Here is a 17,335-nt window from a genome sequence, read left to right as displayed (position 1 = left end):
CCCGTTTATGTTTATAAAATTCTTATTTGAAAACTTCGGTTTTGAGATAACTTGATCTGGGAATGTCGAATGTTCTCATTTCATCCCACTTATCGATAAATTTCTAGTTAATATAAGTGAAGTCTTAGTCGCGATTGTACTCAGGTGATGATTCCCAGGTGGGACGGAAGTTATTATTATTGCTAGTTTTACTCAATATTATATTTTCGGTAGAATATAGGATTTTCAGCACAAAGTATTTCAGCGAGTTTACGTTCCTTATTTCTTGATTGATATTGACGATAAACATTGGGTGATCGCCAGTTAGATATTAGCATTTCAGAAGTTGACATCTGAATAATGTTCATTCATTTCGACGCACATTACCAGCCGTCACGATGCTTACGACTGTAAATTTTTGTAAGATGTATAGTGAAAGGTCGTAAGCTTTTCACAAACGCATTTTTCTAGGTTGTGCAATTAGTTGACATAATAATCTGTTCAAATAAACAAGGAAGCAGATAACTTGTTGGAATATCTAGATATCAGGAAAAGGTAGCCCATATTTTAGAGCAGGCTGCCCGGATTGCTAGATTCACTAGTCTGCAACGGTCCAACCATAAAAAAATCCTAAGCAACATTTTGTGAATTTTATTTACCTCTGGCTCATATAATGCTCTCATTATGGCATTAAGTCCTTTTATCAATGGTTTATCTCTTTCATAATAACCCAAACCATATTGTTTCGTCACCTTATTTAAAAACAAAGCTTGAAGACCTAATATCCTGAGTGACGAAGAAATAACTGTATTTCTTAAGTGCTGCGATAAAAAATTACAAATGAAGTATTTCTTTCTCCAGAGCGTATGAGTGTTTAGACGTTTTAGGGAGTTGCTTATAAATATATAAAGCTTTCGTTTCTATGCTTTAATGGTTTTTCTCGTATGAAGTATGATGACCATTGAGTAATCAGTCTGATAAACGATTTAAATAAGGTTAATTTTACTGGTTGGAGTCTCAGGCAGAGTTGAGAAGCCGATTCATTTATAAAGAGCGACAACCTACTGTAATTCTAATGCACTGGATGACAGAATTTTAGTGACAGTTCACCTCACTCACCTGAGAAATCATTCAGATTCATTCAAGGAAAAAATTAACTGTCGGGACTTATGGTTTTCAAGTGTTCAAGCCATCGTAATTCCCGGGCAATTATTTTCAAAGCCTTTTAAACAGAATAGTGGCTTGACGAACTTTGATATCTCATTAGGCGAATATTTGAAAATTTTGTAGGTGGTAAACCGAAGTAGATATCAGAGATTTTGAACTTTCTGTAACTAGTATATGGTGAACTATCAATTCTATTTTTAAATGTGTGGTGACCGTTTAGGTGTTTGATTATATTTCGAAATTATTCTGCGTATAAGTTTTCTGTCGGTTTATAGGCTGTTGGTGCACCTTTCACCACTCTTAATTTATCACTGAATAATTGTTTGGTCTTCCTCCAAAGCCCTAGCGTGTTTTACTTGGTTATCAGCAAACAGTGATTTTTTGTCTGTATTGGGATACGGCTTTATAATAAGCCGTATAATAAGCCCCTGAAATATGATGGTAGAAGTTTGCCTACTCTCGATGCCTTTACGTCAAATGGAAGATACCGTGTATCCAGGGATGCATTTTCTGAGCCACATATTGGAGTGTACTCGGACTCTATAAATCGGACAAGTATGGATGCAACTTTTTTCCAGCAACTTCGTCATGGGAAGTATGAGAAAACATAAGGACACAACAGAGGGCGTCCTATTTTCTCAGAGCCAGACAAAATCGATATGATGGATTTAGTCTTAATTCCATCCATACTAGTGTCAGATAAGTTTTTGATAATTTCCGGCGCTTTATTATTGTTTATTAGATGACGACATGTTTTTATAGTGTCATGCTTTTCAGTTTATAATGTGTCGGACATACTGCTCACATTGGTCAATAAGTGTTGCTCGTTAGATAATGCAATGGGGTTATTGCCTTTTACTATGAATACAACTGCTCATTAATTTGTATTATCTACTATCATCGCCTTACCACTGTACTGAATCTTTGCACTCAACGATGGTGATTTTTGTTCACTCATTTATTATCTACATATTGGACATTCCTGTACCGTTTTCAAGTTTTTGGGATTCCAATACGTTGGCAGTTGTACGCATGGTCTAAATGTCCATCAGCTACACATACGTTTGTTTGATCGAAATTCATCAAGTCGTATGTGCCATAGAAAGGCTGTTCTTTGCATAGATGCAATATGGGAAAATTGTTTTTCTCTCAGTTGTTTCAAGGATCTTTACTTATACTAGAATGACCTTTATTGACGGTAGTGTTGATAATTCTGATCAGATATGTGTAGAATGAGGTCATCACCCAGAGTTGTCATCTGTTACAACAAATGAAGAAACGTTTGACGACTGTATGATTGATTCATTTAAAATGAAGCGTGTTGTACTGAACAATCGTGGACCTAGTCCTGGGTAGCAGTATATACGTCCCCCCAAAGACAGTTCATTAAGTTTTCGACATTGATGCTGACCGGATGAGCCTGAACGTCGCCCCCGGATGCCCTGGTACGGTCGAGATTGGGGACAACCTTCCCTTTTTACGAAATGCTCTCACATGGCCACACATGTACAGCCACTATCAGAGAAATCCTACTCACTGCATTCACGCAGCATTACCGATGTTGACGAAATTGAGAGGACGAAAAGCGAATGTTCGGTGCGTTAACCGGGTTTGTGGGTGTTATAAAGGTAGGATACTTGTTATAACGCTAGGGTTTCTTGTTATAACAGTCCTTTCACTTTTTATACGTATGTGGGACTTTAATTTACCTTAGACGAATATCTACACTAGATTCCCACCCAGTGTCTATTCTACAGGACTTCAACACAACTCAGATCAAGAACACGAGATTATACTGACTATAACGTCAATATATTTCCACACCAAGATCCGACACAATCCAACAACAAGGAACAGTCAATCAATAATAGTCAGGATAGTGGAATATATAACACATATAATACCTGTCACATTATCTACATGTCTGACCCAGCAAAACAACCAATCATTATCATTCTCGCCCACACATCACTGAGTATGGATAATCCACTTGGGGAGGGGTTGGAATACACTGATTCCTAACCAGTGGTGTACATGGACTCCAGGGTACTACTGCTTTGTCACATCAAGCAGTATCTGTTTTGAGCCACATCAGCGCTTTTAATGGGTATTAACGGTGAGCTGATATGCTTTTCCTTTCCGCTTCTCTTTCCCTTTCTCGTTTTTGACGTCTGCCTAAGTAAGATTTATATTAAAGGAATACTCATTCGTTCGTCCAAAAACAGAATCTGACTTCGGGCAACCGAAACTATTGTTTCGGTAAAGCTACCTCAGGAAGTTCGAAATCGTCACGACCTTGTCGATGTTGGTAAAACTATGTAGACCTATCATCTTGAAATATCATCATACAACAAATCTCTAATCATAGAAACTCACCTTTCGTCTATCAGTGTCAAGTACAAAGATGAAACCACAGGCTAACAATGTCGTATTTTCTGTTGCGGATGTCAGGAATATAAAAAGTGACGATTCTAAGGATCATAACTGCATGAGCTTGGTGTGTGTCAGGTAAAACACATGTTAAGACAGTAAAGCTTGCTGACGGGCCTGAATTAATGTCAAATTTCGCAATATATAAATATTCAAGCACCCAAACCAAAAAAACCATGAGTTACCCCATCTAAGATAAAGTGCCAACTATACGGAGACGCTAGTATTTTCCGTCTGGAATAGCAGAAATATGTGTATCTAACAAATCTTACTAATTCCTTCTCTATGCCTGAATTGTGGACTGTACTGTTGAACACGCTTTAGATACCACTTCCTAGTTACGCCTATTGATTAAAATTTCTTACTCTGGAATATTCGTAAGACCAACACATTTTAACGTTTCCGAACATGAGCTGTCCCAGCGTATTATCATAATATCTGACCGCTTCTCTTCACTTGAGAAGGATCATCATCAATGTCGTATGTCTATAAGGCTATTTACTTAATTTAGTTATATATTACTACATATATTATTTCCACACTTCAGGGTATTATTTACTACCGAGTTGTGTCAACTTCACATCCCTAAGTTTGCATCCACATTCTTTCGTGGTTCTGAAGGTGCGAAACTATTGTACGACCAATTTTACCCTTCACATAACAATCTGAAGCAACTTGAACAAAAAAAACGTGATTAGTTATGCATACAATACTAAAAATAAGGAGTTGAAAATTTGACTTTCACTAATTTAGAATGCTTCGAGCAATTACAACGCCACTTACGTTTTGTTTCCAAAAATCACAAACATCAGACACCTGGATTATGTATTACGACTGTTGGAATAGCCGCTCATACAAGTGTGACCTTCGCAGTTGTTATAATTTTCGTAAATGTCGATGTGCACTATTTGTCGATGGAGGGTGTCCGTACAGTGACGCTTAAGTCGAATTCCGTAACTCCGTTTACTCTTTTGATATTTTAGAAATATAGTCTTTTAGTGCGGCACAACGCCGTGGTGACCACATTGAAACTCACAAACGATGGGCTGCTGGTCAAAACAAGCAGCGGACAATCGAGAAAAGCACAGCTAAGCTAGAGGAGGATACAGAGGATCTGCACCATGATTTGGTTGACATGGATATTGGTAAGATTATAATGCAGGCAAGGGGGGAAAAGAACCTAACACAAAAAGACTTGGCTACCAAAATTAACGAGAAACAACAGGTATAATATTCAAAGTGTTTGCTCATTGCTACAGGTAATTGCAGACTACGAACAAGGTCGTGCAGTAAAAAACCAGGCTATTATCTCGAAATTAGAGAAGGCTCTGGGAGTTAAATTGAGGGGTAAAGATAAAGGAAAGCCTTTAGGAAGTTCGAAGAAAAATTAGTCCAGAGTGCTATAATCTCTCACATTTGTCAAACATTGTTATCCTCTTTAAATGACTTGCAGTGATATGTACATTGATCTTTATAAAATAGATTGTCATTTTGTGACTAAATAGGCTACCCTCGACTTGCTGCTGCTGCGTATCTGAATATAATTTTTTCCTGACATATTTTTTTACTTCATCATTGAGAACTGCCGTTAATGACACCCCATATTCGCTATTGTAACTAGGTAAAGGATATGTGGATCTCATATCAATCCATCAATGTCATTGTCGACCAAACTTTTATAATTAGCAGACTCAAGATTTTAACACGGTATCACGTGGATTGTGCCCACCGTAACTGCGATCGCAAGTCACATGTAATTAGTGGTTGTAAGCATCCCGAAAACTTTAGTAAGCAAATAAATCAAGTTTATGCTGCTTCTTTTCAGGAAGCCTGCACGTTGGATCTCAGAGAAACGTGCTCCAGTTACCACCTAGAGTACAATGTGGGTTGATTTGTCATGTCTTATGCTGCTTTTTATCACGTAACATAGTACAGGGCAATAAGTCATGAACTACTTTTCCATACCAGTATGTCTACCAACAGTTAAGTTCAGAATTATTCTCGTATTGGATAGGAGGAAAAGTCTTGTTTATTTCAATCGTCCGGATAACTTCTTAGGAGGTAACTTAGTGAAGTAAAATTCATTTTTGATATGAAGCATACTTGTTACAGTAATTTGCTACTTGTTTACGTTGCATAACAGTCAAAATATAAAAGAAGCTGAAAGAGAAGTGATATACGACTTCCTTAGCCCAGTGCATAGAAAGTGTGACGGCGTATGTACGTATTTGTATTCAGTTAGGTTGAAAATCCACGTAGGGATTTCTGTCTTTGTATTTTGTGCAATGCATCTCGGTGCCTGGCAATTTATTCGAGGACTTGTTCTCATCGATGGTTATTACCTTCCAGACGATTCTGATATCTAGCGGTCTGCATTCAATAATAGTCATGATGATGATCTCCATCTGTAGGTAATACTATTACGATCTTTCGGAATGTGGTCATAAATGCCATAGTAGTCTTCCATTCGTAAATGTGTTACAAAGGTTATCGCACTGGTAAACCATGTCTTGTAGCCAACACGTCATGTATACCTATCGTTATTTCTTACTTAGAGAATTGCAAATCGATATGTTCACTAAACTGCTATCATTCTAAGTTTAGTCAGGAGCATATCACACCAAAACGACTTCTAAACAAGGTATCTCAATATCTGAAATAGGCAAGATATAGTTAATTACTGCATCTATAACTCCTAAGTACATAGATGTATAATTTTATTAGTCTTTAATTAGTTTAAACACTGGTTTTCACATTGGCTTCGAAATTTGCTCAGGCTTCTAAAGGCTGCTGTCAGGCACCATCGGCTATAAGTCACGAACAAAAAACTATTACAAAATCTTTGTAAAAGCCATGGTGTTAAGATATATTCATTACTAATTAATGGGCATCATTGCAATCTATCGATTCACCAGGGAGTCTGACCATAGCACAAGGCAATGTGTGAATAGACATGCGATTTTATTTTTATTTATTTAAACACATAAATATTGGTATAAGGAAGCACCAGATACATATGCACCACACAAATCTCATTCGATTTGCTTGAGGGCTGTGATACTGCCCAGGTGCCCAAACTGAAGACATCCGATAGTTAGCTGTTTCTGTGACCACCACACGATTGAGGTCTTGATCGCAATTATCTGTCAATATGTCAAGGACTGAGGGTCTTCTACATCCAGCTATTTTAAATATTATGAGAAGTTGCAGAATAATGGCTGTGCTGGTCGTCACTACTGGGGTTCTTGTGTCCCTGTGGTACGCCTTTGTGACCAGTGTCAGTTATCTCTCGATGTTTAACTTTGTTTTTTGAATTCGTGTTACCATTTTTGTTCACATCGATAAAGGTAAACAGTAGTCAAGTACAGGTGGTATACTGAGTAAAACGACCTAAATACTTTGCTATGAAAGCAGGTCACAGGTTGATCTTCCAAGATTGAACACAAAGAATCGTTGTCCAGTAAATTTCAGGCTACTAGGGTTGTGAAAATGTTTGTAGTAAACCGTTTGTGGTCATTCTGAGCGCAAATGCTACTCCACCGCTTAGTGTATTGCTGATCCATAATGTTTGTAACCTGGTGAATAATTATCTGTAGGAAACTTTATTAAAGGCTTTTTGAGCTAAGCAATGACATGTCCAAAACCACCTTTTTATAGGCATCGTTTGGTAAATATGTGTAGAGAAAAATCTCACTATATATATTGCCAAGTTAATTTCACGAACTCCAAAAGTTAGTGGCAAAATGAAGTAGATTTGGTGTTACTTACAAATATATAACTCACTAAGTTTTTGTTGATTCGCCGTTGTTTGGTTCAGACTTAAAGGGCTTCTTTACATTATCCTGATTGCACAACAAATACATCGGTTTTGGACATGACTTCTAAAGTGAATTTGTAATCAAATCCACTTGTGCTACGAACAAGAATAACTACAGTAACTCGACAATACATTTTCGAAACCCGTTCCACATATCCACCAAGAACTTGGTCAATGAAATCAAATAAGACATTAAGAGACAAAAGTTAGGATAATTGCTTTTGTAGTAATATGATGCACAAAAACAGCATCGGTAAAATAAATTCAATTAGGATACCACTTAGTTAAGCCGTCTTTGGCTGCTGATTGATCATGCGAAAACTGAGTGGAACTATTAAACTGATATTATTTTACCTTGTTTAAGGGAAAAACTGAGTCACAATTAATTCAATGGAACTAATTTAAGTGTAATCAGTTTAACAGAAACTGACTAACCCGATTATGTGAAGTCCCCGGTCCTAAATACAAAGTGAAGTGCCGCCTACTTACAGTTTTTCTCACTAGCTGCCTAGTAAGAAAATTTGTTAATAATATAATTTTCTAGAAATAAGACTCATTGGTTTCTGTACTACCTATAAACAACCAAGAGGTGGGTGTTGCCCCTGTTCAATTAAATCCTTCAAATATTAGCAGAAATTCTCTACCTCAACGGACTCCCAGTTAATGGGGCACAGTTTACATCGGAATATCCTAGGGTTCTCTCGCCATCATAAAATAAATTATATACGCTCTCCAACCTATCCATAATTAAATGGGAAAATTGAACGTCCTCTGAATATCCTAAATCGGGTACGTCTAAAGTATAGTGGGGAGGGAAGTGCACAAGTTCAGGCAAACCTATAAGTAATCCAGTATTCAGTAAAGCAAGATGTTAAACACTCAAATACAATTTATTCAAAGGGAATCAGTTTTTAAGTTTATATTGGTTCAAGATAATTTTCGTCCAGTTAACTTTCAGTATACTTTTATCTTCACAAATTCAATGCGATTTCTGTTCATTTGAATTTCACTTGTATTAATTAATTTAGCATGAGTTCCGTTCGTTTGACCTTCAATATACCTCTATTAATTAATTCGCTGTGATCTTTCAAGTGAAGTTTTTTCACATTCATAAACTCTTTAACTAATAATCACTAAATTTAATATAATTTAGTGAAATTATTTGAACATAGGTTCTGGAGTGGCCCTAGTGATCTTACGCCACGAAGTGGCATAAATCCATGAAGTCGCTGACAAGTGGACTGAGCCATGTTGGTAGGTGTAGACTACCTGGTTGGGATCCGCGAGGTGGTAGCAAGCGATAGTTAGAGACCTTGAATGACATGGCTCAAAATCGTTTGCAATGGCGAAGGTGCATCCACTCTTTGTGTTCTACCAAATTCTAATCTTCTGAATTCCTCATGTCCCTATCCTTTTTTTTCTTTCCAAATTTATTTCACTATATTATACTCCTTCAATGACATCTTCAAACCCTAATCTTTCCGACTCTTGCTTATACTCTTACTACTTCTACCACTATGGGATTTGAATCGACAACTTCATCTCTGTGCTAATGTGGTATGGCAACTCGAACTGATGTACGTACGTGCGAAGTTCTACGTTGTGACTGACTGACTGAGTGATCTTATGTTCTCGACCAGCCGGCGTCACAAATAATTTGGCTTGTTAACCCGTTCCATAGCTGATCATCAATCAAAAGTCGTAGGTTACCCTTAGGCAAATTTTATTTAGATCCACTATAAACATACTGGGTATTTACTGCTTTAGTGTGAATATCGGGCATTAAATTCACAGAGTACTATCTCCCAAAATGCATTGCCTCTTATCAAATGGTTCTGAAGGCCTTATTTAAAGTAGTTTTTTCGTGCAGTGAGTAGTACATAGGTTAGCTTTTGTTGAAAGTGTGCAGCTATCATCGACACCCTCCAGCATACTAGGACTTTATGTTGTAATGTCATCAGTCGTAGAGTATAACTGATCAGTCATGGAAATTCTACCCACTCAACAACTGTCAGAGTTTTTGTCGTGGAAGTGGGTCAACAGTAGTTCTTACTATAGATAATCAATCAGTCTGGTAAGCTTATAGAATTTCGAAACAAAGCCTTATATTTGTAAAGATCCTTACTTGAACTCTATGCGTTGGACTTACAACTGGAAGACAGAGTTGAGCGCTTTATAGTTTGAATTGGTTTTTTAACCTGTGAAATTCAATTAGCTGCTAAATAAAAGCATGATGATGATGATGATTTTGACCCCTTATATATTGGGGCAGTCAGAGATTGTAACCAGTCAGATAAGATTACGTCCAACTCCCGAATTTTAGCTAAAATATTAGTCAACCTAATCGTTAAAATTCGACCACCATAATTAAAGACCTCTGGAGCCAATCCACCTGGACCAGCCGCTCTTCCTCGTTTCAGATTAGCTATAGCCTTTTGAACTTCAACTAGAGTTGAGGGACCTACTTCAATGTTCCGTTCAGACTGTTTGGGAATGTTGGGTTACTGCAGAGTAGCTGAAGGCAGGTAAACTGTTCTCTAAAGTGTTTTGCTCACCGTTCTAAACGTCTGGGCTGAAAGCAGATAAGGGTTTCGTCTCTTTCCACGATTGTTTCGCTTACTCTTGACTTTTTAATTCCGGTTTCTTTTATTAGTCTGAAGAGTTGTCTGGTGTTACCTACAGCCACTGCGTGACCGCAGTGCCCAAGGGACAACTGCTTGAGGTCGGTCACACACAACCTTTTGTGGGTAATTTTTGTGTTAACTCCGTACTTGTCGGGACCTTACCGCTGTAGACGGATATGGTAGGACCTTGAGGAGCGATTGTTCCAGACAGTATAGCTCGATTGGTTCATCACGATAGGCAAGCCCAGCCACCATGTCAAGGTAGCAGCAAGGGTCGGGGCAAACAGGTTTTGAAATAATAAAGGTGACCAATTGTTTCATGAAGAAGAATGAAGACAGGTTTCATGTAGAGAATCTTCTTTTCGTCGATTTCATTTACTTAAGCTGTGCAATCGTTTTTATTAATAATTCATCTGCTAAAAATAGTAGTTTGTCGTAAAACAACAGTGTTGAATAATTAGAAATGGAAGAAGTGGTATCTTTTTATGAGTTGTTTACGAAAACCAGATATTATAAGGAAGTTATGTAATAATCGGTTAGTGGAAAATGTTAGGGTGGAGATAACTTTTCATTTGATAACTGTTAATTAAAAAATCCCCAGTAATGGCTAATTAATATTTCTGAAAATATTCAATTTTGAGATTGTTGAATTTCATTAAAATCATGAGCCGATCAAAGTTCGACCGCTATTATAAACCTGAAATTACTGGATGGACTCCTCAGCAGACTGAGGTTGCTAGGATTGAATCCCACTTCCGGGATCGTGGGTACGCATTGCCGAGGAATCCTATACTAGGACGAAACGGCGGTTTAGTGCTCCCAGGTTTTCAAAAATGTTCTAACATTGATCGGTTTATGATTTCTGAAAATAATTGGGAAGGAGCAGAAATTAGAAAAAAACGATGGATTATGGAAGATAGAAGGGAAGGTTTAGACCATGGCGGAATGAGGGACTGAACATACTGTTTTTATACTCTAAGGTCAGACCTGAACTAGTAGACAGCTATAGCCTCTGCTGTACGTAATTTTTTCATATGAAGTCCCTTTGAACCGACTTTCCTGACTGTAATTTTGAAAGAGGCTTCTGATGAGGCAGTGTCACTAGAATTAACTATATATAGATTTAAAAAAACCCGCCTTGTTCGGCCAATGTAATCTGCTCCATATGACCAAGTAAGTGGTAGATCCACATTGATTTGACCCTAAAGCGGGAGCTTATTCTTTACACAACTTCGAGTCGTAGGCCTACTAGAGAACATAATACGAACTTTAACCGGATGGAGTGTATTTCCCAGAAATCTCGAATGTCTGTTCCTCAGAATTTCTGCTGCAGTATCTCCTTTAAACTGAGTGTTCATAAAAAAGTTTTCTTTGGTACCAAGGACACTTTCACTTTGTTATTTTGACTTCAAATTTCTCTCAATGAGTCTAGGTGGATATCCATCGTTGACCAGTATCTGCCATGATCTGTCAAGTTTGATAATGATTGTATCCTCAGTGTAAATTCGTTCAGCCCTCGTGCAGACAGAATAGGTCAGGTTTTTCATCTGCTTCGGCGGAAGCCAGCTTTAAAAATCCGTGTATCGACCATTCCAGGTTGGCTTTCCATATATAGATTTTTATAGAGAATCATCAGGTTTCCTTTCCAACGAACACTTGTGAAGTAAAATTCTAAATCCGACTCTGATTCCATTGTGAACTTAATTGATTGATGGTAATTATTCCATAGTTAATGTTATATCGTAGTGAAGATGAAACTACGGGTAACTTCTGAGAACTATTAATTGACTATATATATATATATATATATATATATATATATATATACCTCTTATTATTAGCTTTATTTTGACCTATAGACCACTATTATGCGATTTACTGTTCTTAAATTATATTCAAATTATTAAATACAGTCTCCCACGTTCACAGCCACTTTTTGACTTGATCTCCTACAAATGTTATTTCCTACTTTATGATGTGATGTGGTCCGTTTCGGTATGTTTGAAATAAATGATTTGCATAAAGGGAGCTGTTATTGGTGTTCTGGACTCAACTATCAGGGCCAGGAGGAAAAAGGACCAATAAGAACACTAGGCTGCTCATACCGGTCGAACGTCTTAGGTTTGGTACAGTGCTAAGACCGTATAAGTCACGCTCTGATTGGCGAATAAGTCACATGATAATTAGTCGGGCTTAGAAACACAGTTAATGAACCTATTAAAGTCGTCAGTAGGTAACTGACAGTAAATTGGAAAACAATCGACTGAAATTCGTCATCATGAATTCAGATAATCCATCTTAAGATATTAAAAGGACCTAACTAGATTCGAAAATCTACTAAGAAAGTCCTAACGTTATTTCAAGTTGGGTTTATGGATTCATGGTTAGAATCAAGGGTTTTAATCACGACCTGACGCCAGTTATAATGCAAAGCTGCTCTGTTGCCATATGGGTGAATAAAGTTCGCTCTGAAAATCCTAGAGCCTTTATCTGATTCGTTTGTTCACAAAATATCGTTGCACAACTTTAAGCTTTGATTTAGGATTAAGAGATAGTGTTGATTTTCATGTTATACTCAATCTTCAGGGACAGAATTGTGCACTGAATTCGTTTAACATAATTATTCTTACGCGATCGTGGCAGAAATAACTTCTTATTATCATTTTAAAACTTTTGAGCTATCTGCAAAAAGGATTTCTACTTCGTGTTAGACGTGATATTTGAATTTAGTGCAAAATTCTGGAAGTTGATTTCTGGATTCTGATTTGCCCGTCCGTTTTTTTTTAAAGTAGTTACATCGATGACGTCAAACTAGCATAGTTTGGAGATAAAGTTAAATTAATCAGTATTATTTATGCTAGAAATAATATTGCTGTTATTCAGTGAATCTGTCAGACAAAATTTGAAAGCCCTGACTTAGTAATCCGAACTGGAAGTATCTACTGAATCTGTGGTATTATTTGTCTTACTGATATAACTGGTGTTTGTCATTGCTAAAACGCCCCTTAATGCACTGGTACAATGTGCTTGAATATATTTGGGACTTAGATGTATATATGACGTTTATCTTCATTCACAAAATTGTTATCTCTGTAATATAAGCATATTATCTTTAATATACCAGGATCACTGTTAACTTTGTCATGAAAAAACACGTTAGCAGTACCGAAAATTTACGGAAATATTTCAGTAATAATATAAACAAATGAAGAGGTCAGTGTATACTCACGTCTCCATTACCTTCACATATTATAGGGAGAAAGTTACTATACAGCCAGTGAGTAGGACCTTAATGGAGGTGTCAGTATCTTCTGATTCCTTTATATTAAACCACAAACGAAAAAAAACATCTGTTGAAGTCTTCATGTTTCCAATAATTCTCCAAGTTACCTCATTATTCCTAACATATACAACAAATCCTTACAAAACTATTGTGGTGTTTATATGAACCAGTGGTTTCTTTGCATTGATGACTGTTTTTGATTTTGAATTCCAAATACAGTACATTCGTTCGTGCTCATCTAATACTTCTTGATTAAATTGCGTTGTTTCTGGGATTACTAGTTTATAACATAATTCAAATACTCTTAAACATCACAACTATCTATCTAAACAAAGAGAAATTTACATGTTAAATATAATTCACTTAAAATAGTGAAGCTTATTCAATAGTGAATATACGAATTATTGGTTTCATTAGATCATACCATTCAAACTGAAATTGTATTCCACAATTCTGTCTTGCAAATCGACTTCATTGCATTAACGTCATCAATGGATAATGACTGAATTCATATAAATGGTTTATCTTATAAACATACCATGGATTTACATTATTTAATATCAAATGAGATAAACATTTACCAAATAGGTTTGCATTTTTACATTTTTTTGGGCCGATTTATGTTTATTAACTAATAGTGTTGAATGAAATGTTTTGAACATGTGTAAAGTTTCTATACTTTTCTTAACATTGTAAAATGAATGAATTTGTGGGTTGTATTTATCCCAGACTGATCACTGGATAGCTCGTTATTCCTATGATAGGATTATTCAAAAGTGCGCAACCAACATCAACCCTGAGGTCAAATGATGAAGCTTTCAAATAAAGAAAGCAACCCATGGTGTTGTTAAAGAAGAACTAGAGACAATGCAGCGAAGAAAATTTTCTTTTCAACGATATCATTTACTCAAGCTGTACAGTTATTTATTTATTTGAACACATAAACATTGGTACAAGGTGGCACCAAAACCATATGCGCCATACAATGACAAGGAGGTTGTGAAGAGATAGAGAATGTAAAATACACATAAAAAACAACAACAACGAACAGAAGTTAGTGTATGAGAGTGAAATAATAATAAGGGAAACAGTTCAGTTAGCAAAAATATAACCAGAAAGAAGTCTTTCAGTTAAAGTTACTCTCTCTGTTGTGAAGAAAGTACAAGAAATTTACCGTAGGATCATTACTTGTCACTACTCTGATCCATGTCTGATAATGTCTCAAGCCATTGTGTTGCACGATCTCTAGGACTCCAACCAAGGAGTCGTGATATCCAATCATTTAGCGATTTGAATCAGTGATTCACTTTTAGTGAGTTATCGTTACTTGGTCACACTAACACTAGCTTTTGGTAACGCAGTTCATATACACGCTTTTCATAGTATCTCTATCGGCTATAATATGGATCATTCTCAGAAATATGATTAAGCAACGATTTTCAACTGCATCATACATTACTTGCCTTGAGGTAGCACAACCATGAAAATTATATTAGATTAATGCCAATCTTATGTCACACTAAATTACAAGTAAACAAGTAAATTGCGAAGAAAGATCTATAATCAGTTATTTTCGAATACAATCTATCTTGAAAGACCATGGAATTTTCGATATCCTCCATGTCATCAAGTTATTTAAATACAATTAGAATACAGTTTAACTGAAATGTAATTTTTAAAGACAATTGATTCATTTCTCGATACATGGTTTAATGTAACACACTAGAATAGTTCAAGAGATGTTCCAAGTAATTTTTTACTATGGTAGTAAATTCCAGAACATTGTTTTTAGTTAGATCATTTTGTCCTACTGGCTTAGCCATTACCTACTCCATCTTATGGTTTAATATATGATAAATGTCAAAATAGAAAAAAGAGACTAGAATTTACATCAACCGAAATTTCGAATAATTAAAGCCAATTTTTTTCATTCTATAAATATAGCGATAGTTGACTTACATACCTATATAGATGACTGGATCATGATGGTACATGCAAACAAATAGAAGGTTGCATAACACAATAAGGAATAGATTGAAGTTTTACACAGAAGTGTATAATTTCAGTTTACTATATGTTGCAACACTATAGATACAAATAAACCCAACGAATTTTAAAAAAAGTATTCAAATAAAGAAGGATAAATTTTCACTAATGTTGGGATGATCCTGAAAATTTCTCACAATAGACATGACAAGCTCAGGAAATAAGAAACATCTGATTAGAAGTTTTGCTAAAAATATCGCGAAAATGAAAAGTCACATGTAGAGTTTCTGATTGGCTGATTACTACACTGCTATTATGTTTAGTAGTATTCTAGAATTTTCAGGGAAACCCAAGCACTTCTAAAATACTATGAAAACCCTATATTTTCTGTACATAAATGAACCTTTGGAGTAAAGTGATTCTCATATATTTTGCGCCTTTTCTCTTGTGTTCAAGTCGCTGTGTAGTTCTAGCTTGGGGGTTACGAGACTAGCTTAGGATTCGAATATAGCGTTCAATCAGCAAGATTTATCAATTAAGTACAAAGCCTTATATAACAATTCTAAAATTACATTTCTGGTAATTTTTTATTTGAAAGGGTCTTAACTTACCCTTGTTGATCAGTCTCTTCTGGTACATATCTATCCTTGATATTGTCACTTAGTCACAAGTTTTATAAAAGTTGAATAGTGTCTAACAGTGGAATGCAGAATGTCCGTTTCTAGTTTTGTATGATTTGATATTGTTGTTTAATTCCTTAAATACAATGAATTAATCCACTGATACTAATTAGAATAATTTTGAAAAAAATGGGGATAATTGATTAGATGTATATACAGTTCTACATTTATCGAACTGATCAAATATTTAAGTAGTATCGTGACCATAATGCCACTCATCTCTTTAATTAGAAACTAACATTACACAATTTTCAACTTTAGCCAACATATTATATGAAGTAATAACATCATCTAATATCAACAGTGAATAGTCATATGACTCTCAACCTGATCATCTCAGAGCAAGTGATCACTTAATGTATATTTGTTACTTAGTTAAATTGTTTTTGGAAAGTTCATTATTTGACAAAAACCCACTTAGAAAAAGAATTTGAGTTTTAGATTAGGTCTATGAAAAGTAATTTGTTTAATCATGATCAAAAATTTTTCGAAAAATCATATGGCTTCCACAGTGTTAAAATATTGAACATGTATAGTCATTAAAACTTGGAACTAACTCTGTTATACTTTAAGAGCACAAAATGTGCAAAATAAAATAAACGAACAACAACCTAGTAGGTCGATTTGTGGTGCATGCTACTTATGTCTTTCAATATAAGTAGTATGTAACACCAATTAGAAGCGGAATATATGACAAAGGAAGGCTAAGAAGGTCGAGGTGAGGAAAACGGAAAGGAATTGTAAATAGGAAGAATCATACAGAATGTGAACGACAATTGATGGAAGATTTTCAAATGAAGTATTTAGTGTATTGTTCTCATATTTTATGAAGACATTTTGTAACTTTGTATTTAATAATAAATTGACTGTCCCCACCTGAGTTCTCCTCCATTACAGATTGACCGATACAATTTATAAGTAATTAACATATCTATAATATCACAATAGAAATAACATTTTTATATGGATATATCATAGTTGAAAGCGTGAGTCAATTGAAGCTAGACCACCATGGAAAACCTGGAAACACTGGACGACCGTTTCGTCCTATTATGGGACTCCTCAGCAGTGCGCATCCACGAACCCGCTCCCGCGAGATTCGAACCCAGGACCTACCAGTCTCGAGCCGAAGCCCTTAACCGATAGACCACTGAGCTGGCATCCAACGGTGTTAATGTCTAACTTCAACTGATCCACGAAGTTGAGCAACCATTCACCAATTGTCTTCAGTGAGTTTCTATCTCACAACAGACGTGGTTTTGAACTCCACTGGTCACTGCTTCTCACTAGAGCTCCTAGATATACTTCTCGAAGTCACTAGTGAGCGGGTTCGTGGGTACGCACTGCTGAGGAGTCCCATAATAGGACG

General features: G+C 36.0%; 1 protein-coding gene and 1 non-coding gene across 3 annotated transcripts; one reads left to right on the top strand and one right to left on the bottom strand.

The window, feature by feature from the left end:
* Window positions 1-4,454: 4,454 nt before the first annotated feature.
* Smp_140680.1 (endothelial differentiation-related factor 1) lies at window positions 4,455-5,130 on the top strand (the record flags this gene model as incomplete). Of its 2 annotated transcripts, XM_018795494.1 has the most annotated exons (3): window positions 4,455-4,529; window positions 4,568-4,801; window positions 4,836-5,130. In XM_018795494.1, the coding sequence occupies 3 exons, from the start codon at window positions 4,491-4,493 to the stop codon at window positions 4,965-4,967; spliced, it is 405 nt and encodes a 134-aa protein (XP_018649801.1). In that variant the 3' UTR covers window positions 4,968-5,130. The 2 variants fall into 2 exon arrangements, with proteins under 2 accessions (XP_018649801.1, XP_018649802.1); XM_018795495.1 differs by having other exon boundaries at window positions 4,491-4,529; window positions 4,568-5,130.
* An 11,920-nt stretch (window positions 5,131-17,050) lies between these two features.
* Window positions 17,051-17,122, bottom strand: Smp_tRNA_01595_Pseudo_CGA.1.1. Its single transcript has one exon. It is a non-coding gene (tRNA).
* Window positions 17,123-17,335: the final 213 nt, after the last annotated feature.

This window comes from Schistosoma mansoni, chromosome 2 (assembly GCF_000237925.1).
Source record: "Schistosoma mansoni strain Puerto Rico chromosome 2, complete genome".
Lineage (NCBI taxonomy): Eukaryota > Metazoa > Platyhelminthes > Trematoda > Strigeidida > Schistosomatidae > Schistosoma > Schistosoma mansoni.
The sequence above is the reverse complement of the archived record's forward strand: the minus strand, read 5'-3'. Positions and strand labels throughout refer to the sequence as shown.